The sequence below is a fragment of the Callospermophilus lateralis genome, chromosome 6, assembly GCF_048772815.1.
Source record: "Callospermophilus lateralis isolate mCalLat2 chromosome 6, mCalLat2.hap1, whole genome shotgun sequence".
Taxonomy (NCBI): Eukaryota; Metazoa; Chordata; class Mammalia; order Rodentia; family Sciuridae; genus Callospermophilus; species Callospermophilus lateralis.
The window spans coordinates 136,163,643-136,190,472 of NC_135310.1; the positions used below are offsets into that span (position 1 = coordinate 136,163,643).

Consider the following 26,830-nt stretch of genomic DNA (forward strand, 5'->3'; position numbering starts at 1 on the left):
CACGGCCCTGAGCCTGGGGCTCTGGAAGCCGCTTTTGTTTAATTCTTTGGTAGTTGTCTGTCTCTGTCATAGCTCAGGCTGCTAGGACACCTGGCCTTCCCCCAGAGCTGTGGTCAGACTGCCACATCATCAAGCCAGCCCCTCACCCATGGCACTGCCGGCCCTGGCACCAGCGCTGGATACTGAGTGATTTTCATTTGTGACCATCTGACCCCTAATTACTTCTGTTAATTACTTGGACAGAATTTCCATATAAAAACAGCTTAAAACCTAGGGAAGTGGGAGGGGGTGTTCTTCATCTGTCCTTGTCCACCACCTGCCCCTCCAGGGAGGAGACTGGACACAGCTTAGGTTATTTTATACCCCAGAAATTGATTTTTGCAGATTCTGAGCCTGGCTGAGGTCAGCCTCTCATCTGATGGACTCCCTCAAAGACCTGATGCTCTGCTAACCCAGTGTCTTCTAAAGTGACTGATTTGCTTGTCGGGGGGGGGGGGGGGGGAATGAGTGTGATAGTGGGAAGGAGGGAGAGGGAGGGCAGAGACCTCGGTCCACTGTGCACTGTGAAATTAACTGCTCTTGTTATTTGTGGTCCCCCTCTCTGATTTCCACCAAGGAAAGGCCCACCTATAGCAGCCCTGACCCTGTACAGAAGTCAATGGGGCACACAGCTGGGCCTACGGGTTCGCTCAGTGGTAGAGCACTCACCAGAATGCGTGAGTTCAATCCCCAGCAATCTCCCCACAACACACACACACACTCACAAGAACAAAAACCTACAGCTCCTACCACCCCTCAAACATCTCCTGATGCACAGGGCTACTATCTTGGCCCCTCCTCTAGTGCAGAAAGGCAGGGCACCAAAGATAGCAGGAAACAGTTTTATCTGGCTGCAGTCAGGTTCAGAGGGCACAGCTTTCACTGTAATCAATTAATTTCCTGAACCCCGAGTTCAGGCAGTTTCAGAACTTTATACCCAGCATTTAAGGGGAGGAGCTCAGAAGTTCACAGTCTGCAGAAGTTCACATAAAAGCAGCTTTTTCTTTCACTGTACTGGGCAAGTTAACCCTTCAAGGACAACACCTGAGAAGGGGAGAGCTTCTTCTCCCTTTTCTCTCCTCCCCTGCCAGCTGTTACCATGGAGCCCAGGTGGTAACTTCTCTGATCTTAGAAATGTAGACATCTCTGTGAAGCCCAGCTCAAGGCCATAGGCATTGTTAAAGGATTTATCTTTTTATTATCACATTTTGCATTTGCGAACACACTTCTATACTATACTACTATACTGGATGCATGTTTGTGGAAAATAAGTAAAGGGGCCTCGAGCACCTGGGTGCTTATCTCTTCCAGGCCAGTGGCCAAGTAATAGAGCAGCAGGAAAATAGGAAGTTTACCTCCATTGAACTCTTTTGCTCATAGTCTCTACTCTTTTGCTCATAGTTCTAAAATCAATTATGGTGAAGATTTCTGGAGAAGCTTCGTTAAGGTTTTCTGTGGAGGGCGGGTGCCACTACATAAGGGTATCAGGTCTTTGGTCTGTTCTTTCCTCTCATTCCCTCCACTTTTCCTGCCTAAGCCCTCCCTGTCCTAGAGGCTTTGTACGCAAGACTGGTTTGCTCCTTCATTCAGGATTTGTTAAGTAGCCACCCCAGGCCAGGCTCTGGTCAGGCAGCAAGCCATGAAGCCTCCACTGTGGTGGTTTCCAACTTAGTGAGACCCTGCCTTAAGGAGCAACCACTTGTCACAGGTATGATGACATCAGGGGGTCCCAGAGCAAGAGCCATCCCAGGGTCATGGCTCAGGGGTCAGAAAAAGAGTCACTGGTGAGATCTGTGGAATACTCAGCAATAAGGGGTCCGTTCAAATGTCTGGAGATGGCCAGACTCCAGCAGGGCTTGCAGCAGCGGGAGGCCAGGTCCAGGGGTGGTGGAAACACTGAGCACTCGGACAGCACCTGCCCCTAAAGCCAACCCCCCTCAGCGCATCTACATAAAGGGCTTAGCATAGTGTCCTCTGTCCTTTTGAGATGTGTGAGAAATTCATGCCTGCAACTCAAGTGTGTCTCTGTCAAGGACTTGGGGACCAGCTCTTTGACATGTGTTCAGGAAAGGTGGGGCCTCTGCCTCCAAGCCTCACAGGAGGGTGGGACCCTAACTTCTGTCATTGCCAGCTGCAGACCCTGGGCTAATCACACTCTCCTTGGCCAATGTTGTGTGATTCTTTACTTCTTTGACTCCCCTGAGTCCTCAACCGCCCCCTCCTTCATGCAGCCTCTAAAATGCCCAGTGGTGGGCTGGGGATGTGGCTCAAGTGGTAGCGCGCTCGCCTGGCATGCGTGCGGCCCGGGTTCGATCCTCAGCACCACATACAAACAAGATGTTGTGTCCGCCAAAAACTAAAAAAAAAATATTAAAAATTCTCTCTGTCTGTCTGTCTCTCTCTCTCTCTCTCACCTCTCTCTTTAAAAAAAAAAAAAATTCTATCTACTTTAAAAAATAAATAAATAAATAAAATGCCCAGTGGTATGAGCTACTCAGGAGGCTGAGGCAGGAGGATCGCAAGTTCAAGGCCAGCCTGGACAACTTAGTGAGACCCTGCCTTAAAAAAACAAAAACCTGAGCATCCCTGGGTTCAAATCCTCAGGACTGCAAATAAAATAAAATGCCCAGTGACCTCTGCACAAGCCAGAATGGAGGTCTGCTTTTGCCCCGCAATAAAAATCTGCTTTGTCTAACTAAGCCTGTTTTTGTTTCTCTTTGATGTTGTGAAGCAGAGCAGGCTAAGTGGGAGGGTTTGGAGTGAGGGGGCAGGTAGAGGATGTTCTAGGCAGAGAATAAGGGAAACTAAGGGAGGCTAAGAAGAGCTGGAGTGGAGAGGGGAAGGGGTCGCTGGGGCCCTTGGTCCCCCCTGGCACGGGTGTTCCTCTGCCCTGTGGGCAGCCTGTCCACGCATCCCTATGACTGCATCTCAGGGGGGTGACTCCTGCTTCCCTGGAGTTTCTCTTCCCTCCTGGGTCTGCTCTACCAGGGTCCTGCCCCCTCTCTGCTGGGCTGCTTTGGGGCTGTCCAGCCCTCTCTGGAGACCAAGAGGATGCACACCACAGGGCTTCTTCCCTCTCTTAAAAACTGGGATGTGGATCATATACCTAACACTCATTCTTCTGTTCACTGTGGTGCTGGGGTGGAGCCCAGGACCTGGAGCTTGCTGTGGTCTCCCTGAGAGCCACTCACCAGCCTGGAAGCTCAGCCTTTGCAACTGTGCAGCCAGGTGCCTTTAGCATCACACAACCGTCCCCACTGTCAAGCTCCAGAACACTTCATCTCCATGCCCATCAGCAGTGAACCCCATGCCCCTTCCCCAACCCCTGGCAGCCACCGATCTACTTCTGTGTCCACTTCCTATTCTGGACAGTTCCTACGAGCTCTTTCCTCAGCATCCGCTATTCGAAGCCCACACCTTGTTTATCCCTTCAGTGGGACCTGGACATTGGACGCCTCTGCCCCTGGGCAGCTGTGAGTGGTCTGCTGAGGACGCCTGTGGACTTGAGTGTCTCCTGAGCACGCTGTCAGTCCCCCCAGGTGAATCTGTGGGGGTGGAATCTCTGGGTCCCCTGGTGACTCCAGGAGCTGCCTCTGGGAACAAAATCTGTGCCCTTTTCCACTAGCCACAGACCAGGGTTCCGATTTCTCTGTGTGTTCACTGGCCCTTGTTGCTGTGACTCTGCCATCTCCATGGGTGTGACATGGCATGTGGTCTGGTGTGGCCTGAGGTGGTGTGAGCTGCCGTGAAGCTCCCCTTGGGAGCGGGGGAGAAAGCCTCATGAGCCCTTGAGCACACTCCTAACAAGGACTCTCAAGGAACTGCCACTCCTTTCTAAAGCTCCAGGGAGGGCAGGTAACCAGAGCTGCCCGGCTCCCAGGCCTGAGGCTGCCAGCTGGGCTCTTTCCATTTAAAATCTACTTGGTAAGAGGCTCCATGAGTCTTCCCGCTGTGGTGCTTCCAGCCTCCACCATCCAGCCTCTCCTTAATGTGGCCCTGTCCTCAACCACACCCCACAGGGGTCAAGAGGGACAGTGGGGCAAGGAGCAGGCTAGGGGCAGTAGGAGGCTGCAGGAAGGAGCTATTTCCTCCCTCCTTGCTCTTTATAGGGGCATTGCCTCCACTGCCGGCCCCCATCCTCTACTGCAGTCCCCACTATTGAGATGGGCACTGGCCTCCCAAGGCAGCCATGTTGCCTGGCAAGAGGAGACTTCCCCGGGTCAGGCTCTGCCCACCCCACCACCACTGCCCAGCTTCAGAGTGCACATCAGCAGCCTTCTATGGCACTTGCCCTCAAGCCAACATAGCCTACACCAGGCTGACACCCCTTCTCACAAGGGCATGAAGAGAAAAAAAAAAAGGCCCCTGGTTTGTAGTATTTGACCATTTCTGTGTCTTGGCCAATGTCAGGCTACCAAAGTGAAGTTACAGCAGACTCAGGAAGACATGAGCATAACTGAACTCAGCCACAGGGGGAGCCATGTTCAGAAGCCTGTGCCCTCTCCCCACACTCTCCCAAACCCATGGCAGAGACTAAGGGCAGGGGCGACTGGGGTACAAAAGCCCACCAGATGGACTTAAGGTGGGACAAGTCCTGGGAGACAATGCGTGCTCCAGGGTCCCCCAGGGATAGGGCTGAGCCTGGACACTCCTGGAACCCCGCTGATATTCATTTTTTCCTCTCCTGCTTCCCTCACTCCATTTCTGGTTTCTCCCCAGGGCTGCATCATTCTTTGTGGTGAGGCTGTCCTGTGCACCCAGCATTCCTGGCCTATGCCCACCAGATGTCAGTAGCATCCTTCCCCAATTGAGACAACCAACAATGTCTCCAAAATCTGCCAAATGTTCCCCAGGGGGAGGATTGGCCTTCCCCCATGCTCCACCCTAAGACTTGAATTCTTCAACCTTGAAATGTCAAAGCCATAATCCCAGCTACTTGGGAAACTGAGGAAGAAGGATTGCAAGTTCAAGGCCAGCATCAGCAATTTAGAACTTGTCTCAAGATAAAATAAAAAGGGCAGGGGATGTAGTTCCTTGGAAGAGTATGCCTGGGTTCAACCTCAGCATGCACACACACACAAAAAAAAGCCCAGGTGAAGGGTTGACTTTGGGTTTATCAAAGAGAGCAGGACATATTGGGTGAACCCTTTATTTAAATTTATTTGATCCCCAACTTTTTATTTAGAGAAAGGATCCCACTAAATTGATTAGGGCCTCGATAAGTGGCTAAGGCTGGCCTTGAACTTGCAATCCTCCTGCCTCAAACTCTGAGCTTCTGGGATTACAGGTATGCACCACTGCACGTGGCTGGGAGAGCCCTTTGATGGGAAATAGTGGAGGCAGACTGTGTCTCCCTCTGGACTTGAAGAAGCCGGCTGTTGCCTTACAGTCTCCAGGTACAGGGGAATAAATTCTTCACTTTTAATTTTTTTTTTTTTTTTGCATTGTTGAGGATGGAACCCAGGGCTTCACACTATTAGGCAAGTGCTCTACCACTGAGTTACATCCCCAGCCCTGGGAAATGAATTCTGCCAAGAATCATGTGAGCTCAGAGTGGTGAGTAGGAAGGATGGAAATACAGGACAGAAGTAAGGGAAGAGAGGGATTTTGCCAGGAGGGCTGTGGATGCAGACTCCTCTCGGCAGTGGCATTGGCCCTATCTTCCATGAGAACAACAGTTCTGCCTTGCTGGCCTCAGGCCTGGGGCCTTCCTCCCAGGACATCCCTGTCTTGCAGAGAGAGCAAAGGCAGAGAACTCAACCTGCATCTGGGAGCCTCAGTTGCCCTTGGTCCTCCTCCACTTAGTCCTTAGGCCAGTGCAGCATATTTTGGGGTAATGTGTCTTGATCCTTCAGAGCAAGCACAGACAGGGCACAGAAATAATGAACTTGAAACAGTTAATGACCTTACTAACATCACACACGTTCAATAGATATTGCAGATACACTCAGTGGTAATTTTTTGCCAATGCCTAATGGACTGCTGTTATCAAAGATGTATGTTTTCTGTCACTTTAAAATAACTTTCATTTTCTAGAACTTTCCTATTCTGTTTGGTCTTCTTTCACTCAGTATGACTGTTTCAAGGTTCATTCTTATTACACATATTAAAAGTTCATTCTTTTTATTGCTAAGGAGCTTTTATTTGTCTATTTTTCAGTGCTGGGGATGGAACCCAGGGCCTCCATCCTGCTAGGCAAGCCCCCCGCCACCCCTGAGCCCCACTCCCGTCATTACTGCTATGTAGACTTGAGGGCTCTGACAGTGATCAGGTCCTTTGATCTCTCCAGGCCTGTTTCTCCAAAGGGGCAAATGGACAATGGGCTCTTGAGGAAATGCTACCTGGATACCTCTGTGTCTTTCTTCCTGAGTTCAGAACTCATGGCACCAGGTGCAGCAACTTTTTACTTGTATGCTAGAGCCTGTGTGGTTTCTGCCTCAGAATCAGAAAGAAAAGAAAAAATCTGTTACTTCCTGATTTGTGGAAAGTGAATGTCGGAGACTCCAGGATTCTGCAGCCCTCCACGTCAGGCAGTGGCCTCCGACACCAGCCCTCTGTCAATGGGCAACTGTCTTGTCGCCTGAGCAGCCACAGGGGCTGGGAGGACAGTGTTGTGGACACAGAGAGGATCCGTTGAAAGCCCAGAGTCAGCTCACTGTCAATTCTGCCCTCCCTTCTGCTGGGATATTTTTTTTAATATTTATTTATTTTTTTAGTTTTTCGGCAGACACAACATCTTTGTTTGTATGTGGTGCTGAGGATCGAACCCGGGCCACACGCATGCCAGGCAAGCACGCTACTGCTTGAGCCATATTCCCAGCCCTCTGCTGGGATCTTGAGTGAGGACTATAGATAGTGTGTGGGGTTACAGCCGAGGGTGGGAGGCGACCAGGGAGCAACCCCTAGCCCAGAAAAGAAATGAAGAAACAGAAACAAGAAGCATTTCCACATCTCATGGGCAGCCCTGGCCCCGAGTTTCATTCCCAGTGGTTCCACAGGACTTCTGTTTGGGCAGGGGAGGACACAGGTGGTGAACCTCCTTGCCCAGAGCAAGTACTGGATAGACATGGCTGGTGAGGGTGCTCAGTGGTGGGGCAGCCCAGCATGTACAGGGCCCTGGGTTCCATCTCAGCCCTGGGATCAGGGAGGGTGGATTAAGTAAATAAGTTACTTTAGAACCTTAGAACTTTCAAAGTAGAGAAGATGGGATCAGTGGAGGCAACACTGAGCCCAGACCCACGTGGCAATGAAGTCCTTCCCTTGATCTAGAGAGCTACAGCTTAATGGGCCACATCCCTGTACCTGCCAGGGAAGCCCTGCTGCCACTGGGAGAAGGGGTGTTGGCTGTGCTGTGCTTTTGGAGTCCATTTCTCCTGGCTCCCCAGCTGGGCCTCCTCTGGGTACTTCTGCCTGGAACCTAGCTGTCTCTGAGTTTCTTGATTTTTTTTTTTTTTGCACTGGGAATTGAACCCAGGTTGCTTCACTCCTAAATCATACCTCACTCTTTTTTTAAATTTTGAGACAGGGTATCACTAAAATGCTGAGGCTGACCTGGTACTTCAAATCCTCCTACCTCAGCTTCCCAAGTCTCTAGGATTACAGGTGTTCCCACATGCTTAAACTTATCCACAAACTTATCTTTTATTTATTTTATTTATTTATTTTTTTGGGGGAGTATCAGGAATTGAACTCAGGACCATTCCACCACTGAGCCACATCCCCAGCCCTCTTTTGTATTTTATTTGGAGACAGGGTCTCAATGAGGTGCTTAGCTGTTGAGGGTCACAGATGACACGTAACACCTTGCTGTTGCTTAGGCTGGCTTTGAACTCGCAATCCTCCTGTCTCTGCCTCCTGGGCAACTGGAATTACAGGCGTGTGCCATCATGCCTAGCCAAACTTATATGTCATTTTTTTTGTCTATACAACAGGAAGACAATGTAGAGTGTAGGCAATTTCAAGGGCTAATACATGATTATTTGGGTAGCGAATAGTTCCAGAAGTGCATGCGCGCGCACACGTTTGTGTGTGTGTGTGTGTTTGTGTGTGTGTGTGCACATGCACTGGGGATGGAACCCAGCAGGTCTGACCACTTGGCTACCTCTTTAGAATCTGAATGAGCCCCGGGGACAGACACTATCTTATAAGGGACATCTGTCCAGGGGCAGCGACCTCCAGTCTTCTTTCCTGAGATAGATAAGTGGATTTCAAGGTGGGGTAGAGGAGGCCCCAATTCCCTTTGCAGTCTGCTCTTCATGTAGGTCAGGATGGCTTTGAACCCTGGGCTCCTTCAAGGAAAGTGACTACACATGTGCCCTGAGGTCTTTCCAACCTTGAGAGGATGGAGGATGAAGAGAGTCAGGCTGATGATGACCCGGTGACCCGGTGAGCTCCTAGCACAGGACAAGTACTTTCCATAGTTTTCAAATCTCCACACCAAAGTGGTCCTACTAGCTGCTTTTCCCTCATGGACACTGGTGCTCACAAGGGAAGTCATGTGCCCAGTGAGACACAGCCAGTCCAAGGGCTCTGGATGGAACGGGCAGGAAGCTTCACAGTGGTTCTCTGGCATCCACAGGACATTGACTTTTCTTTTTTTCTTTTTTTTTTGTAATGGGGATTGAATCCAGGGGTTCTCTACCACTAAGCCACATGGCCTGGCCTTTTAATTTTTTAATGAGATAGGGTCTCCCTATTGCTTAAGGCCTTGCTAATAGCTGGGGCTGGCCTTGAACTTGAGATCCTCCTGTCTCGGCCTCAACAGTCACTGGGACTACAGGCATGTGCAACCACACCCAGCACTCCTTATTATTATTATTTATTTATAAGGAATTGAGCCTGGTATAAGGGAGTGAGACTGGGGCATTTGCCAATGAGCTACATCCCCAGCCCTGTTCTGAGGAATAGAATATAAACATGCTGGAGTGCTGCTGAATTGGGCCCTGGAGAGGAGTCTAACACACCTGGCAGGCTGTGCTTTCTGCCCCTTGGGAGCCACTGTCATGTAGGAAGCTCAGCCCTCCTGAGACCACCAGGCTGACAAGTGCACCCATCAGGGGAAGGCCCTGGTGGGCAACAGGCCACATACAGAGAAGACCAGAGGGCACTGTGGTACATAGCTGTAATCCCAGCAACTCAGGAGGCTGAGGCAGGAGGATCACAGGTTGCAGGAAGCCTTAGCAACTTGAGACCCGGTGTCAAAATAAAAAATAAGGACTGGGATGTAACTCAGTCATAACACTATTTATTAAGCACCTATATGGCTAGGCAGGGGGTCAGGTAGGGTCCACAAGGATGAAGATGGCAGGTGAGTCCCTGGGGCTCACTGTCTCTGGGGCTGTCCACCTATAAGAAGCAAGAATGTGCAATGTGGTCAACTGTGATCCATTCCTTCTATGGAACAACCATGGTGTGGACGACGGGGTGTTCAAGGAGGGCCTCTGAGGTGATGCCAACTGAGACCTGGAGGAGGAGCCAGTCTAGTATTGGGGAGTAGGGGGCATATGGGGACAGAAGAGAGCCCCCTGCCTGCCCCTTCCACAGTCAGAGCCACAGTCACCACAGCGGTTGAACCCCTGCTTCAGTAGCTGCTCCTGCCTGGCAAGTAGCAGATTTTCACCCCAAGAGGGAGAGAGAGCCAGTCTGCTTGAAGGAGAGTGACCTCGGCAACATGCTGCGGCTGCAGAAGGTGACAGCACTTTGATCTTTCTCCACGCTCCTCCCAAATGGCAGTCTGGCCACAATTCTACAGATCTGAGCCCCTTCAGAACACTCGTCCACTTGTTCTGGAAGCTGCAGATGCTTGGAGCAAGGAGAGAGTTATTTGATCGCAAAAAGAACAGTCGAGAAATGGTTTGGTTAAATCCACAGGAAGGGGGTCCAGGAGTGTCCTGCTTTATTGATCACACTGGGCAGGTTGTCAGCAAATGACCAAATAAAAATTCTATTTTGAGCTCCCACCAAACAGAAAATAATCCTAGTCTTGAATCCTGTTCCTCAGTTATGCCAGAAAGTAGCCTTGAACCTCCAGTGGTATCTGAATTAGGCAACTGGAAGTCCTTTTAAATAGCCTGGTCACACAGTGCAGACTAAAATTCTAAAGTACCTGCGCTTTCTATCCTCTGACCTTGGCTACAGTTGTCTGATCTTTCCGAGTTAACCTCCCACTTCACTTCTCTGAACAAATCTGCAGGTGGCACCAGGCTTACAGAACTGCTGGTCTGTCTTGGTAGCTCAGACTTGCTTCTTTGCCCTGAGCAGAGGCACAGAAAAAAAGCAGGGCTTCAAATCCAGCAAGGCAGGTATGACAGTTATGTCCCATGCTTCCAAATGATTTCAAATTATCAGCCAGGTGTGGTAGCACACACCTGTGGTCCCAGCGGCTTCGGAGACTGAGGGAGGAGGATCAAGTTCAAGGCCAGCGTCAGCAAATTAACTATGTCCTATGCAACTTGGAACCTGTCTTAAAAAGGGTTGGGGATGTGGCCTAATTGTTGAGCACCCTTTGGTTCAATACCCCACACACACACACACACACACACAAAAAAAAATCATCATAGCAGTGAAAATTTAGTACATTTTTATTATGGAATAATAGAGCCAAAAACCAAGTAACATAATAAAATGAAGGCCCTTATACCTATCTTCATAAAGGCCAACCCTAACCCATTTTTCAGGGGTACTGGGAATTGAAGCCAGGCATTTGACCAGAGCTACATCCTCAGCCCTTATTTTGAGACGGTCATCCTGAGTTGTCAAGACTGGACTCAAACTTGAGGCCATATGCATACATGAACCCCATCAGAAATTTATAAGAAGCATTTCTTGAGGTTCTGGAGATCAAACTCTCAGCCTCATGCCTGGGTGCACTCTACCTGAGCCTCACCCCCAGCCCAAGAAAGCTAATGTGTTGTGCATGTCAATAATCCCCTGCCTACAGAATTGCCACTGGGTTTCAGGCAATAAAATCTGTATGTTTGAGGTAAAGAACACAATTGTAAGAATAAATCTGGATGTCATGGACAGGCCTCATGTCCTTCACCAGCTGCATCAACTCCTTCCAAACCTGGTCAAATTTCATGGGGTTGATCTCAGTCCAAAAATCCCCGAGGATTTCGTCAAAGCTCTCCAGAGGGGCAGGGTACTTTGCTTGTTCCAGCAGCAGGCTAGCGGTGTGGCTCAGCAGGTTCTTAAGAGCAATCAGGGGGATTTGGTTCCCAGAGAAACGGAAGGTTTTGAGCTGGGAACAGTGACCCAGGGCTGGTGAGATGGCATTTAGCTGGGACTCTGTTATCTCACAAAACTCTAAGACCAGGGTCTCAAGGGTGTGTGCCACCTTCTCCAGCCGGACCTGGAGGAGCTCAGGACTCATATCTTTCATGGAAAAAGAGCTGAGATCTAGACACTTCAGTTGATCAGTGCTCGGACACATGGACAGATGCTTTAAATCCTTCTCCTTGAGCAGACAACCTGTCAGCGAAAGTGTTTTCAAGGGGGTCTGACTCCTGGAGAGAAAACAAAGAGTTACTTCTGGAGAATGAAGGCACCAAGTGGATATAGTGGGAAATGGTAGGCAAGAACTGTCTAATCCCAAACCCAAGGTTTCCCTGACCTTCTGATGATGGTGGACCTGCAGGACACTGCAGGTTGCAAAAATCTGCTCGTACACATCACCCATTTCAGGGTGAGCCTTTCACCACCACGTGAGTGACTAGATAGGTCCATCATCTCTAAGGCTCCTCCCCTGACTGCCAAGCAGAAGGCCACAGCTCTGGCCACAGGAGGCCAGGGGGAGTCATGTACAAAGGACAAACCCAGGCAAGATGAAGGAAAACCACCTGAGTTGTCCACCTGACCCTTTCAGGCTCACACCCTGTACCTCCATCCCTGCTCCTCACCCTCAACTCCAGAATCACCACCTGAGGCTCAGAGCAGCCTTCCCCAGGGGGACATTGGGGGCAGCTCCTCTGCTCCCCACTGGAGAGCACAGAGCTTCCCTGTTGCAAGGTGCGGGTGTGGGGGCTTCCCTCTTCCAGTGCCCTCTCCTCTACACCGTCTCCCACCTCCTTCGCTGGACAGGCCTCCCAGGGAAGAAACCTCATCCTCCCTCACTAGCTCTTATCCCCCCCAGCTGGCTTCCCAGCATGGTGGCACTTCCCAGACCATGCACCCCGGTTTAGCCCTCTGCATCTGTGTGGGTAGTGATGAGACCGTCCTTCAGGACTGAGCAGGGGACCAGAACCTGAGGTGACTCAGTCATTCTCCAGCATCTCCTTCCCTGACATGGCCAGTGGCCGGGACACAAGCCCTTTAACTGCTCAGTAAGCAAAAATGGCTTTTGCGGCAAGGCGCACCCCTCCGTGCTTACAGGAGGATTTTGTGCAGCACTCAGTAGAGGAAGAAGACATTGTTCACGTAGAGCTTGCGGAGTTTGTTCACCTTCCGCAGTTGAAGGCTGTATCTATGGGAATACCACCTGTTTATGGAGCGCCTGGTGAAGACCTGCGGGCTCATGTTGGAGAGATGGAGGACGTGAAGGTTCCTCATCTTGATCAGGATAAAACCAAATTGTTCCATTATTTTCCAACTCCAGTGGTCAGCATTCACCTCCAGTTCCCACACATAGTAAAAGGACACAATCCTCTGGATTTGATAGTCTGAGTAGAAAAAATCGACCTGGAGCTTCTTGCAGTATATACGGACCACCTCCTTGCTTCCCCCACACACTCAGTGAGGATGCCAAGGAATCTTCGGAAGACTGGACAGATTCTATGAAGATCTTCAAGTGTGGCTTTGCTCCTCTTTGGCTGCATTTCTCTCTTTCCTTTGGAGACATGGCCTCTTGTGAGCAGGAGCCCAGTGGGGCTCTGGACCACTCATTGGGGCAGTCCTGATTCAGTCGAAAATCTATTGCTTTCAGTTTCCATTTCCTATGGAGAAAATGGGAAGGAGGCTGGAAAAATAGACAAAGACCCGCCGACTTCCAACCTGTGCATTATACCCCAGTGAACTCCTTGTTCTGGGCGGCTGCTCCTCTGCTCTCCTATTTTTCTCCATGTCCTTTCTCCTTGAATCCAGCCAGGGACTCTTCCTGTGGAAGGGGCAGGGCAGCCTCCTCCCTGGCACCACCTGGTCCACCCTTCACCCTGCCCTGCCTCCCCCAGATGTCTCTTCCTGGGCCCCCCTCACCTGGGGTGAACATTACTGAAAATCAGTGAGCCTAGCCCATACAGTAGAGTTCTTAAGGCCATCAGATCTCCTGTCTTCACCAGGTAGTCCACATGCAGACAAGCCAAAGGGGCAGGGCAGCACCATCTTCTTTAGCATCTCCCTGCGACCCCCCATTATAGCCTCCTTGTACAACTGCAGGATGAGCACCCTGGGCAGGTACTCCAGATTGGGGATGGGCAAGTCCTTTCTGCATAGTACGTTCTGTATCACCAGGTCCTGGAGTGTGAGTATGGTCTGGAAGCTCAACCTGTTGAATCTGCAGGGAACAGAGGCACCCTTTCAGGCCAAGCCTGAAAAAACCCTTCTCAACCAGCCAAGGTCCAAATCCTGGTAAGCCATAGCTCTGTGGTGGTGGGGATCAAATCCCCAGTATCCAGTTTCCACCTCTGGTCCTCCCAACTCTAATCCCACTGGTTATCAAGGAGTCTGAAGGCTCAACAGTCCCCCTATGGACAGGTGACTCATCCTCACTTTTGAGATCCTGGGGAGTGAACCAAGGGCTGAATGCATGCCAGGCAAGTGCCTTACCACTGATCCACATCCCAAACCTAAACCTCACTTAGGACCCCCTTAAAGAGAATAGAAATGTCGCAGGGCCAATGCCCAGCCTGGTGGCACAAGCTTGTAATTCTAACAACTTGGGACACTGAGGTGGTAGGACTACAAATTCAAGTCTAGCCTCAGCAACTTAACAAGACCCAAGGCCCTCGTGAGAGATCCAATCAGAATATAAAATTAAAAGGGCTGAAATTGCTCAAGAGGTGAAGTACCCTGAGTTCAAATGCTAAGTGTTAAAGCACTCTGAGTTCAATCCTCATTACCAAAAAAATAATATTTTAGAAAATGAGAACCTCAAGTTTGAGGGCAGACTGGGAAACTGAGCAAGATCTTCTCCGAGGCTCAAGATGTGGTTCAGTGGTAGCGAGCTTGCCAAGCATGTGAGTCCCTGGGTTCAATTCCCTGTACCACACATGCACACACAAAACTATATACATTTGTGGACATGCTTAGATGTAAATCTAGATATAGCTATAGCTTAGGAGCTGTGCTGAGGGTGGTAGCTCAGTGATATATGAGGTTACTGAGCCCACATATTGCCTTGGGTTAGATCCCCATTGGACCCCAAAAATGAAAATCAGAACTTTTGGTTGCTGAACTTAGAGGAAGTTTATTTGGGGTTTCTGGTTTCAGAGGTTCATTCCACGGACAGCCAGCTCCATTGCTCAAGAGGCAGAGAAGAACATGACCAAAGACAGCCTCAGAAAAGCTGATCAGAAGAGGGCAGCCTGGAGGTGGTGGGCAAGGTGCCAAGAAACTTTCACAGGGGTTCACGGGATGCTTTCACTATATCCCTTGTGGCTTTGAAACTTACATGTTTCTCCCCCCACCCCACCCCTGCCTCTTATTTTCTCTAATCTTCTCTTTCATGATCTCCCTGATTTCCGTCCTGATCTCTCCTTCCTAATCCCATCACCTCTATAAAAGCCCCCTGTTCTTGAGAATAGGCTGAAGCACAGGCTTTGGGACACTAGTCCCTGTGTTTCTTCTTTGCTAGCAAAACAATAAACCTTTTTTCTTTTTCTCAATATCTTGTCATTGCTATTGGATCAGCATGGAGGATGGGGACCAAGCCTTTGGTTGCAAAAATTAAACCCAAAGACACACCCACAGGGATCTATTTCCTCCAGCCACACCTCACCTGCCAAGAGTTTATCACCCAGTATGTAGTCCTATCAAATCCATTAAATAGATGAATGTACTGATTATGGATCTTATAACCCAATTTTCTCACCCCTTGCATTAACACTTGAACCTTTGGGAGAATACATCCAATCCAAACCGTGACACCAAAATCCAGTAATAAAACATTGATTTAAAATATATACATCACATACATGCACACATATTCCTTTGTTTGTTCTTCAAGGTGTTTAAATTTGGGGTGATGCCAGGCATGGTGGCACATGCCTGTTTTCACAGAGACAGGAGAGGCTGAGGCAAGAGGATCACAAGTTCATGGGCAGCCTCAGCAACTTAATGAGGCCCTCAGCAACTTAGCAAGACCCTGTCTTAAAATAAAAAATAAAAGCTGAGCATGGTGGCACACACCTGTAATCCCAGCGGCTCAGGAGGCTGAGGCAGGAGGATGGTGGGTTCAAAGCCATCCTTAGCAACAGCAAGGATGCTGTTGCGCTAAGCAACTCAGTGAGACCCTGTCTCTAAATAAAATACAAAATAGGGCTCGGGATGTGGCTCAGTTGTTGAATGTCCCTGAGTTCATTTTTTAAAAAAAAGAAAAGAAAATTGAGGGTGGTAGTGCTTTGTTAACAGGAAAACATCACTTTTCATCAATTAGGGTACAAGTTTCTTTCTGTGAATAGAATAAAATAAAATAAAGCAAGAACTACTACTGAGCCCAAGTTATTCACCTCAGATCACAATGCTGGAAGAGAGTCCAAAATATTGTTAAAATGCTCAGGGGACCTGGGCGGAGCTCAGGAACTATGGGTCCTTGTCATAATTTATGTCCTGAGTGAACTACAGAAAATATCTGGGTGCTCCGGTCAGCCTCTGGGGCTGGCATCCACTTTACTGCCAGTTCTGAGAATCTCTAGTGCACCCCAGTCCCCAGGCAACCCGTGTGAACCTTCCCAGTGCCAGCCCACATTGTCCACCAGAGGCTTAGCCACAGCGGTGTCCTGCCAGGCGGCACAGAGCTCCTGCTGCAGGTTCCTTGGAAGCATTTATTTTCCTCCACAGAGCTGCAGCCTCTGCTGCTCCTGCTATTTTCCCTGAATCTGCATTTTTTTAAAATGATTTTATAGCATTTCAGTCAGTTGTACATACTTAACCTGAGTCTAGTCATAAAGAAATATCAGTCAATTGTACCTTGAGGTACAGACTCTCGTAATTCCAGCAGACTCTCTAAATAAGCTAATGTTATGAACAATTTTTGAAAATATTGAGGGGATATCTAGTTCATTTATTTTATTATTTTTTATTCTATTTTGTTATACACAATGGAAGAATGCAGTCATTCCATATTACACATATAAAGCACAATTTTTCAAGATACTGATTGTACACAGAGTATTTTCACACCATTCGTGTCTTATACATGTACTTGGGGTAATGGTGTCTGACTCATTTTGCCATTATTCCTACCCCCTGGCCCCCTCTGCTTTTGAAGACCAATGTCTTTCCACAATGGACTCGTCTTCACACACAGGGTGCCATGTTCCCAGATGCTGAGATCATGGGTGGCTTCCCCCCCTGTGCAGCTCATCTAGATCTCCCTCGCAGGTTTTGCCCTCGTTAGGGGAGATTGAAGACTTCAGGTGAGAACATTCTGGAAGCAGGGCAAACAGGAGGTGTGCTCAGGTACATTGGATATGAAACATTTTAGCAAAAAGAAAGAAAGAAAGGAAAAAACCCTCCCCAACCAGCGATACTGGCTCTAAGTACTAAAACAGTGAGAAAGGTCTATGATAATTGCTCCTGAGAGTCTCAAGCCTTCTCTCACATATTCAATTCTTTTTTTTTTAACATATTCACTTCTGTTTCAGCTTTTAAAAACATCTTTATAAAATACAATATAAGAACAAATTGGTTTCATCTTTGTTTGGTTCTGATTGGTTGTTTGCACTACCGGGGACTGAACCTCAGGGTGTTCTAACACCGAGTCACATCCCCAGCTCTTCTCAGTTTTTATTTTTATTTTTTTTTTAAGTTATCAGCGGACACAACATCTTTGTTTTGTACGTGGTGCTGAGGATCGAACCTGGGCCGCATGCATGCCAGGCAAGTGTGCTACCGCTTGAGCCACATCTCAGTTTTTATTTTGAGATAAGATCTCACTGAGTTGACCAAACTGGCCTTTTTTTTTTTTTTTTTTTTTTTTTTTGCAGGGGTGGGGCTACTGAGGATTAAACTCAGGGACACTCAGCCACTGAGCCTCATCCCCTGCCCTATTTTATATTTTATTTAGAGACAGGGTTTCACTGAGTTGCTTAGTGTCTCACTTTTGTTGAGGCTGGCTTTGAATTCGAGATACTCCTGCCCTAGCCTCTATAGTTGGAATTATAGGCATTTGCCACCAAGACCCACACAAACCATTGTTTATTTATTTATTTATTTTTGGTACTGGAGTTTGAACCCAGGGCCGCTTTACCACTGAGCTACATCCCTAGCCCTTTTTATTTTTTATTTTGAGACAGGATCTCACTAAGTTGCTGAGAGCCTTGATAAATTACTGAGACTGGCATTGAACTTGTGATCCTCCTGCCTCAGCCTCCCAAATTGCTGGGATTATAGGCATAAGACACAGCACCTGGCAAAAGCTGTTTTTAACATATATTATATGATAGTAACTACTTTTTAAAATTCTATGATAACTAGATTCATTTATTTACTTACTTGTGATACTGGCATTTGAAATCAGGGTGTTTTAGTTTGGCTCTGCCTCTCCAGACTCCACACTTTTATTTTATTTATTTTATTTTCATTGACTTATTAAAAATAAATGACAGCAGAATGCATTACAATTCTTATTACACATATAGAGCACAATTTTTTATATCTCTGGTTGTATATAAATTATGTTCATGGCAATTTGTGTCTTCATACATGTACTTTGGATAATGATGTTCATCACATTTCACCATCCTTGCTAATCCCCTGCCCCATCTCTTCCCCTTCCTTCCCCTCCCACCCCTCTGCCCTATCTAGAGTTTATCTATTCCTCCCAAACTCCCCCTTCCTACCCCACTATGAGTCCCTCACCTTATATCACAGAAAACATTAGAATGGCATTTGTTTTTTGGGGATTGGCTAACTTCGCTTAGCATTATCTTCTCCAATGCCGTCCATTTACCTGCAAATGCCATGATTTTATTCTATAGGCCACTTTTTTTTTTTTTTTTTAATTCATTCCTGCTCCAATGCTGAGGCCAGGAGCCCGGTGCGGGGTCAAAGCGCTGGTGAATTCTGTGGAAAGCAGCTGGTTAGGAATCCTCGAACACTCTGTGATGCAGTATTCCAACTGGGTGAGATTTGAATCACGGACCAACACAGAACGCTGCCTCCCTCTGGCCCGCCATCTTCGTTCTCCCCACCCTTTTTATTTATTTATTTATTTTTAAAGAGAGAGAGAGAGAGAGAGAGAGAGAGAGAGAGACAGAGACAGAGAGAGAATTTTTTTTAATATTTATTTTTTTAGTTTTTGGCAGACACAACATCTTTGTTTGTATGCGGTGCTGAGGATCAAACCTGGGCCGCATGTATGCCAGGCGAGTGTGCCACCGCTTGAGCCACATTCCCAGCCCCTCCCCACCCTTTTTAAATGCTGGTGAAGGAACCCTGTGATGCTTTACCACTTAACTACCTCCCCAGTCCTTTCATTTATTTTGAGACAAGTTCTGGCCAAATTGCTAAGGGCCATGATAAATTGGTGAGGTCATCCTTGAATTTGCAGTCCTCCTTTTTCAGCCTCGGATGTGGCCAGTGTTATAGGTATCTGCCACCACACTTGGCTCTGACACTGGTTTTTTCCCTAAGCCACAGAGAGGTTTATTTGGTAAAGTAGATACAAATTCTAGGGAGAATGGTGCAATCTCAAGGAAGATGCCTTTGGGGTAAAGCAAAGAATACTCACTCAAGGTGAAAAACCAGCCTCTACCTCAGAGCAAAGCCTGTCCAAGGAAAGGACTTGACCTTTGTCCTTGGAAAGATCCACAGAGCACTCCTAGGCACATTCCCACCCTGCTAAGTTGTTTATCTACAAATAACAGGAGAGATCTGCTCTTCCAGGTGTCCCTGACTCAGTCAGGCTAGGTGGGGACTCATAGCAACCCCTTAGCAGCCACCAATCAGCATGAGACAGGGAAATACCTGGGATGCCACATGACCCTCCCAGTAGTTTATGGTGTTGGGAAACCATGTAATTCAGCATGAACATCCCCCTTGGCTTAAACCAATCAATTTAAATGAGACTCCCTCTGGTAGTGATCAATCACCCCTACCCAACTTGTTCCTGCCAGTGAATGTGCTAATCATGTTTTAGAGTTGTTGTTTGATTTTCCCAGGGTGTGTTATAATTTGCTAAGAGATGCTATGATGTATGTGGGGGTCCCTGCCTTCTCCAAAGAATGTATAAAACTGCTGAAAACCCTGGGCTCGAGGCCTCTCAGCCACAGCAGTTGCTGTGTGCACGTGGAGGACCAAGCTATCTCGCAATAAACACCTCTTTGCTGTTTACATGGATCTTGGTTTCTGGTGGTTTTCTGAGGGTCCCGAATTCGAGCATAACAAAGGCAGAGTGCAGACTGTCTCCAGAGGGAGAGAAAATCTCTGGCACTACTTTTATTTATCACTGAAGAAGAAAGCTGAGGTTCAAGCATTAAATATTTTACTTGTATTAGTTCTGGGGAAAGTGGTGAGTTAGGGGCTTTACAGATTCCAAAAGAATCTTCAGATTCACATTTGAATTTCTTGTTGGTAGCCTGCCAGCCCTGAGACAAGCCTGAGGGTCCAACTGCAGGTTTCTGGTATTAGCAGAACTTCTTAAGTCAAGTTCAAGTTTGTTTTTTTTTTCTGACTTTGAGGTCTGGGTAAATTTGTCTTTGACAGTCAGGCAAGGTGGCTCACCCCTGTAACCCCAGCAACTCAGAGAAGCTGGCAGGCGATGACAAGATCCAGGATAGCCTCAGCAGCTTAGTGAGACCCTGTCTCAGAATAAAACAAGAAAAGATAAAAAGGGCAGAGATGTAGCTTGGTGACAGAGGACTCCTGAGTTCAATCCTTCATACAGGGGAAAAGAAAAGAAGGGAGGAAAGGAGGGAGAGAGAGAGGAAGAGAGGGAGGGAAGGAAGGAAGAAAGGGAGGGGGGAGGAAAAGAAAGGAGAAAAAAGGAGAAAAAAAGAAAGAAATGGAAGGTAGGGGAGGAGAAAGGAAGGAAGGAAGAGGAAGAACGAAATTGCCTCTGGCAGTATACAGATCAAGAACAGGCAAGATTGGTTAGGGGTTCAAAATCCATCAGGAATGCAAGACTGTTTTCTTTTTTTTTTTTAATAAGTAAATATTTTTTTTGAGAGAGAGAGCATTTTAATATTTATTTATTTTAGTTTTCAGCGGACACAACATCTTTGTTTTGTATGTGGTGCTGAGGATTGAACCCAGGCCACATGCATGCCAGGCAAGCACGCTACCACTTGAGCCACATCCCCAGCCCCTGCAAGATTGGCTTAACACTTGGAATAAACCTGGAATGCAAATCTCCTTTCATATTTGAATAACAATTTCATTGATTAACCATATCTATGGAATAAAGCAAAAAACAAAAACAAAAAAAGAAAGAAAGAAAGAAAGAAAGAAAGAAAGAAAGAAAGAAAGAAAGAAAAAGAAATAAGAATCCTCTCAATTGACACAGGGAGAAATATTTGTCTGCCAGGTATGATGGTGCATGCCTGTTAACCCCAGCTACAGGAGACTGAGCCAGGAGGACCACAGGTTCAAAATCAGCCTCAGCCACTTAGTAAGACCCTGTCTCAAAATAAAACATAAAAAGGGCTGGGGACATGGCTCAGTGGTTAAACGCCCCTGGATTAAATCGCAAGTACCCACCCACCCCACAAAAAATATATGGGAGGTTCAGAGAGAGAGAAGGGAAGGCTAAGAAGGTCCCCTAGGCAGGAATGAATCGGTGGCTGGGGTGGGGGGTGGAGAGCGAGAAAGGTTTTTCTTTCTTTTCATTTTCTTCCTTGTTTTCAATGGAAAATTGTTTCTAAATTGGCAAAAATGATCTATAAGAGAAGATGAAACAAGATTCAAGAGAGATGGAGCTAAAAACAGGGAGAAGACATTGAGAAGCCAAGAGGTACCCATGCTTGGTATAGGATGAAGGGAAGGCCAGGGAAGGTGTCTGCATTACTGGACCTTTTACAGGGAGAATGTGTTTGTGCATTATGTGGGGAAAGAATGTATGAAAACTGAGTGAAGGTTGCCCACGTGGGCCCTTAGGATTGCTGGACTTTCATACACACACACACACACACACACACACACGTGCACACACACACATACACACACACTCACACATGTACACACATAGTGACCATAGCCTCAGGTTCCATGCTCAGCTCCAAGGGAGATGAAGACACAGCCCCAGCCCTTCAAGGGGCAGCTCCATGTATCAGGTGAGATTGTCCAGTAAACAGCTGGAAAACATCCTTAGCCCATGATCCAGCCCCAGAGCTCCAGGTATTCACCACATGAGTGAAGCTGCCCCAGGGGTTGGGTGGGGACCCCAGCTGCTCTGTTCAGTGGCACAAGATGTGCTGCAGTTGGGGAATGGAGACACACACAGTGGTCCACACAGCTGTGAAAAGGTGCAGAGGACCTGAAGTGCAGTCACCAGGGAGGGAAGCCAACCGAGGGCAGTGTACTGTAGACATTCCTGAAGACACAAAACCAGGGCCACAGGATAAAGCCCAGTGGTTGCCAGGTTTGGGTGGGAGAGAGGGCTGAACAGCTGGAGCACCCAGGGGCTGTAAGCTGTGAATTATTATGTGTGACACTATAATGGTGGATACCATGTCGTTGGGCATGTCTAACCCCAGAAGTGTAGACTCTAGAACCGGAGTCAACTATGGACTTTGCATAACACTGATGTGTCACAGTAGAGGTATAATGCCAGATTTGTGGGACCCCAATAGACTTCCAGGAGCTAAATCCGATACAATCACACAAGAGTCTTTATTGCAAACTCAAGCCTGGACTCATAACCATTTCCGATGCAGTGGTCCCAGGGAGAGAGTCCTGGTCCTTTGTTCAGTGAGATTTTATAGGTTTGGGGGGATACTCTATGTGTCACAATGTCACACAGCAAGTCATCACACACCACAGGAAAATCAAACAACTCTTAACATTGATTAGCACAATCACTAGCGGGAACAATTTGGGTAGGGGTGATTGTTAGTTCAAGAGGGGGATTCTTTTGAACTGATTGGTTTAAACGGTGAGGGGTGTATGTGCTAAACTACATGGTTTCCCTGAAAGGAAAGTGACCACAACACTCGGAGCAACCAAAAGATCTTTATTGCAGCAGTGCAACAGAGAGAAAAGAAAGAAGGAAAGAGAGAGAGAGAGTGAGAAAGAGAGAGGAAGCGCATGCAGGAGAGACAGAGAAAGCAAGAGAGATAGCAAGAGAGAGGGAGCAAGAGAGAGAGAGAGCAAGAGAGAGGGAGCAAGAGAGAGTGAGAGCAAGAGAGAGAGAGAGAGAGAGCAAGAGAGAGAGCAAGAGAGAGGGAGGCCTGGCAGGAGGGAGTTTTTATAGCCCAAATCTAATGGGGCCTCTGGGTCTGCAAGCTGCCTTGTTGGCCCAAGGGGGGTTGAGTGCTCAGCCTTGAGCGGGACTTGACACAAACAGGTGATAAAGGACCAGATAGAGGGGTGTTTGAGTGCATGGGCTATCTTGCAGCCAACATCTGTTCAGCCTGCCCTGCAGACAACACAGGTCAGCCTGCTCTGCACCCAACATTCCTCCCTTTTTGTTTTTCTAAGTGACATGGGGGACGGCATAAAGTCCTCTGGCTACTTCGTGCTTAATGGTGGGCAGCGTTAGACCTAGAAGGGGAAGTGGAGGAATGTTCAGGGGACAGGTCTGAGAACACCAGGGCAGCCAGAAATAACACTCAGTGGCTACAGACAACTACTGTGGTAGGGGTAAAGTCCATAAAAGTTCCTTGAAGCCACAAGTCCTCGATGGCATCAAACCAGTCCTGGATGTAGGAGATTCTTGGTATCAGCCACTGGTCCTGTAGCAGGGACTCTAGGAAGTTTTGGAGGTGGCTTGGTTGAATCCAGTAATGTTAAGGGTGACAGCCTGGTTGCAGCCAGTGGAAGGGCAATCGCCTTGACCCATAAACTGAGAGTGGGTGGTGTTATCCTGGTGTCATGTCGCTTGGTTGTAGAAGCGGTATCTGTGGTTTGAGATAAAAACTTGAGAGAGAATAATGATTAGTAAAAGAAGAAGAGGGTTGGCGAGAAATTTTGAGTTTGGTGGGCATGGTGGAAGTCCAGGACTGGACATTTGGAACAAGTGCCTTTTTAAAGTGGGAGACATGGTACCAGGGGAGTTTAGGTTTGATGCTTCCTTGTGGGGATACTGTAGAGCAGTCAGAATAAGCAGAGTGGACATGCTGGAGAGTAGTTCTCATTCCTAGGAAGTGAAAGAGGGGTTGTTAAAACTGAAAAAAGGGGTTAGAGAGGGTTTTAGATGGGCACAGAGTCTCTGGAGCCAGAAGAGTTGGTCATGAGTCGTAGGTGTCCATCTTGGGCATCAGGGCTGGTAGTCTTAAAGAAGTAGTTGATTGAACAGCTTTTTGGTAAATTTGTGTATCTGATCTTGCATGAACTTCTGTAGGCAATTTAATAGACAGGGTCCTATTAGGAGAAACATAGAGAGGACTAATGGGGGTCCTGTGAGGGGGAGGAGCCAAGGCCATACTTGACTGAACATTCCCCATGGAGCCTGTTGGCTTAGTTGCTGTCTCCTCTTTTCTAGCTGTTCTTATCCTTTATTACTCCCAGGAATGACTGTGTTTTGGCTTAACTGTTTTTGGTAGGTGTTTAAGATCAAGTTGGTCAAAATTGACTTTGTTTCTATCTATTGTTAAGAGTCAGCTGAGTTCCCATTGGGGTCGCTCGTGGGGGAACTTGAGAGCAGCGTCTTAGTTCTGCAAGTGCCATTTGCACTAGGATGGGTCCAGGTCTTGCTTGACCATGTGGTTTCCCTTGGAAGCATCAGGGATGTCTCCTGTCTCCAATGACCCTCCTATTCACAGCAAATGCACTGATTGGCTTTTGTTCTCCAGTGGTCTCAATAATCTCCCTGATCAGGAGGTTATGTGGCCCAGAGTTGCAAAGCTCTTTAGAGAAGTTCCCTGTTCCCTGGATTCAGACTGACTCAGAGGGCCAGAGCCAAATATTAGTTTTCTTGGCCATTTTAATTTAACTTTAAGTCTTGATCATAAACATCCAGCAAAGTCAGCTTCACCCTAAATTAAGAGTATTGGGCTTTAGCTGAAGTTTGGCCTACTTTGGAGTCATTCTTACATGTAGTAAGATGGGAGGCATAGCCTTATCTCAGGTAAGGCTAAGATTTATAAAACTTATAAATTTATGAAGTGTTCTACTATCGAACTGATCTTTGTTTTTAAATATCATTTTATAAAGTTTATATATGTTGTTTCTTGATGTAACATGAATACTAGGTAATACAGTATATTACATTTAAATTGTACCCAGTGTATAGAACTTTATATTAATCTTATTGATAACAGGTCCAGTTATAGAACATTAAATGTTATAAATAAATCTCCAATATGTTATTTTTAAAAGCCTAAAATAACCATGCAACCTTTTGGAGAACACCAACTTAATATACCTTTTTAAAGCTTCTATCTTAATGACATATACCTGGAAAATATGAACGCATTTAATATACAAAGAGAGTAATAGTACCACAATTATTATTGATGTTTTTATATTAATCAAGTTTAGCTTTTAAAGAAATAACATATTATAATATTGCAAAATAACAGTTGTTGTTTAACCATCGTTGTATATACAGACCTTCTTTAGCACTTACTTAAACCCTTTTATTTACTTAATAGACTCTCTTATCCAGAAACACATTTTCCTTCTATTAAATCCATACCTAGAACCTTCTAATTTTTCTTTCCTATCTGTTAACTCTTTCTTTTTTCACACTTTGAAACAATCCTTGTAAATTTCTGAATTTAGGCAAATTATTTCATTTTAATAAGAGATATTTTGTTATTTGCAGCACACAATTAATCACATCTGTTGACCATTTCATGAAAACATGAACAATGTTTAAGTATATAGAATTATACTGTTGTAGGGACAGACAAGGCAAGGCACCTAAGATAGTACTAAAGATAGGGAAACAGTTTTATTTGGTTGCAACCGGATTCAGAAGGCACTGCTTCTGTTGTAATCAATTAATCCCCTGAAACCCAAGTTTAGGTTGTTTCTGAATTTTGTACCCAACATGTAAGGGAAGGGGCTTAGAAGTTCACAGTCTGCAGAAGTTCACAAAAAGCAGTTTTTTTTTTTTTCTCTGTTCTGGGCAAGTTAACCCTTCAAGGACACTTGGGAGGGGGAGAGCTTTTTCTTCCCTTTCTCTCCTCTTCCTCCACCCTCCACCCCCACCAGCTGTTATCATGGAGCCCACTTGGTAACTTCCTTATCTTAGACATGTAGCCTTCTCTGTGAAGCCCCAGCTCAAAGCCAGAGGCCTTGTTCACATATTTTGTGAAAAACTAGTAAGGGGGTGTCTAGCTTCTTGAATGCTGATTTTTCCAGCCAGTGGGCAAGTAAAACAGGGCAACAGGAAAATAGGAAGTTTATCTACATTAAACTTTTTTGTAGAGATTTTTTGCTGAAAGTCCTAAAATCAGCCATGGTGAAGATTTCTTGAGAAGGTCAGTTAAGCCTTTTCTGTGGGCCTGGGTAAGGAGGGGAAGACGGGAAGGCGGGGCTGAGAGCAGCTGTGGATCTGAGAATGAGGAAGGAGAGATGTAAAAGAATAGGATTTTCCCTAGCAAGGAAAACTTGAGCAGTGGAACAAGTAGAGCAGAGGGGAGGATGGGAGTGAATATCCCAAAAACCCTGTAAGGGACAATTCTTAGTGACCTGTTTTCAGTGATGACAAAGCAACTTTAAAGGCCATTTTCACCAGATCTCTGATAGGGGTCCAAGGGCTCTCCTCAGCTTGTTTGAGCTTTGGGTTAGCTGGTAAGAGGACCTGGTGAGACCTGGTGTGGGTGCTGACAGGAGAAGAGAGGAGTGAGTGGGTGAAGGGATTCCTTCAGTACCTGCTACCTCAGGAAAGAGGCAATGGTTTGAGGAAAGGTGATTGTTTAGTTTTTGATCTAGTGAGTGGAGAGGAGAAGTCAGGTTGTTCAGGTGGGGGAGACAGTGGAGGGCTGGGGCAGAAGGTTGAGGGTGAGGACCTATTTGAGCCTGGCGATAGGGTGGAAATTCATCAGTAGGGTCAAAAGTAGTGGATGAGTCCAGAGGAGGAGAAGATTGGGGATCAGTGGTTGTGGGTGTTGGTTTGAAAGCTAGAAAAATTTGCAGAGGTCTGCAAGAGGTGCAGAGAGCACAAGCAAGAAGAAAGCTTTGATATAGCAGCTTTTTACCCATTTTTTCAAATGCTTACAGTAATTGTAGAGATCCCTTAGAATGGAGGGATCCAGGGACCCAAAATGGGGGCCATCTGCTTTGGTTGTCTAAGGGATAAGTGGGCCAGGCCTGGGTGCTATATTTGATCAATTTTGGGGGTTTGATGTCTGGTGTCAAGGAGAGGGTTTTGAGGTTATCCAAGAGGCATTGTAGGGGAGAGTCGACCTGCAGAGAGGACACATTACCCACGTCACAAAGTAGTATAAGGAGGAGGGAAGGGGACACAAACAATTTAGAAGAGAAGGAAGGAGATGCAACCGTACTATAAGGGAGGAGGAGGAAACTGATTTAT

At 47.0% G+C, this 26,830-nt stretch overlaps 1 protein-coding gene across 1 annotated transcript in view; it reads right to left on the reverse strand.

The window, feature by feature from the left end:
• Nucleotides 1-12,426: 12,426 nt before the first annotated feature.
• The window catches only part of LOC143402180 (PRAME family member 5-like), a 38,718-nt gene continuing 24,314 nt past the window's right edge, over nt 12,427-26,830 (reverse strand). Inside the window, exons 4-5 of the mRNA XM_076859600.2 lie at nt 13,328-13,525; nt 12,427-12,499 (exon numbers count right to left, since the gene is read on the reverse strand). Coding sequence (XP_076715715.2) covers nt 12,427-12,499; nt 13,328-13,525 — 271 coding nt within the window. The remainder of the gene's footprint in view (nt 12,500-13,327; nt 13,526-26,830) is intronic.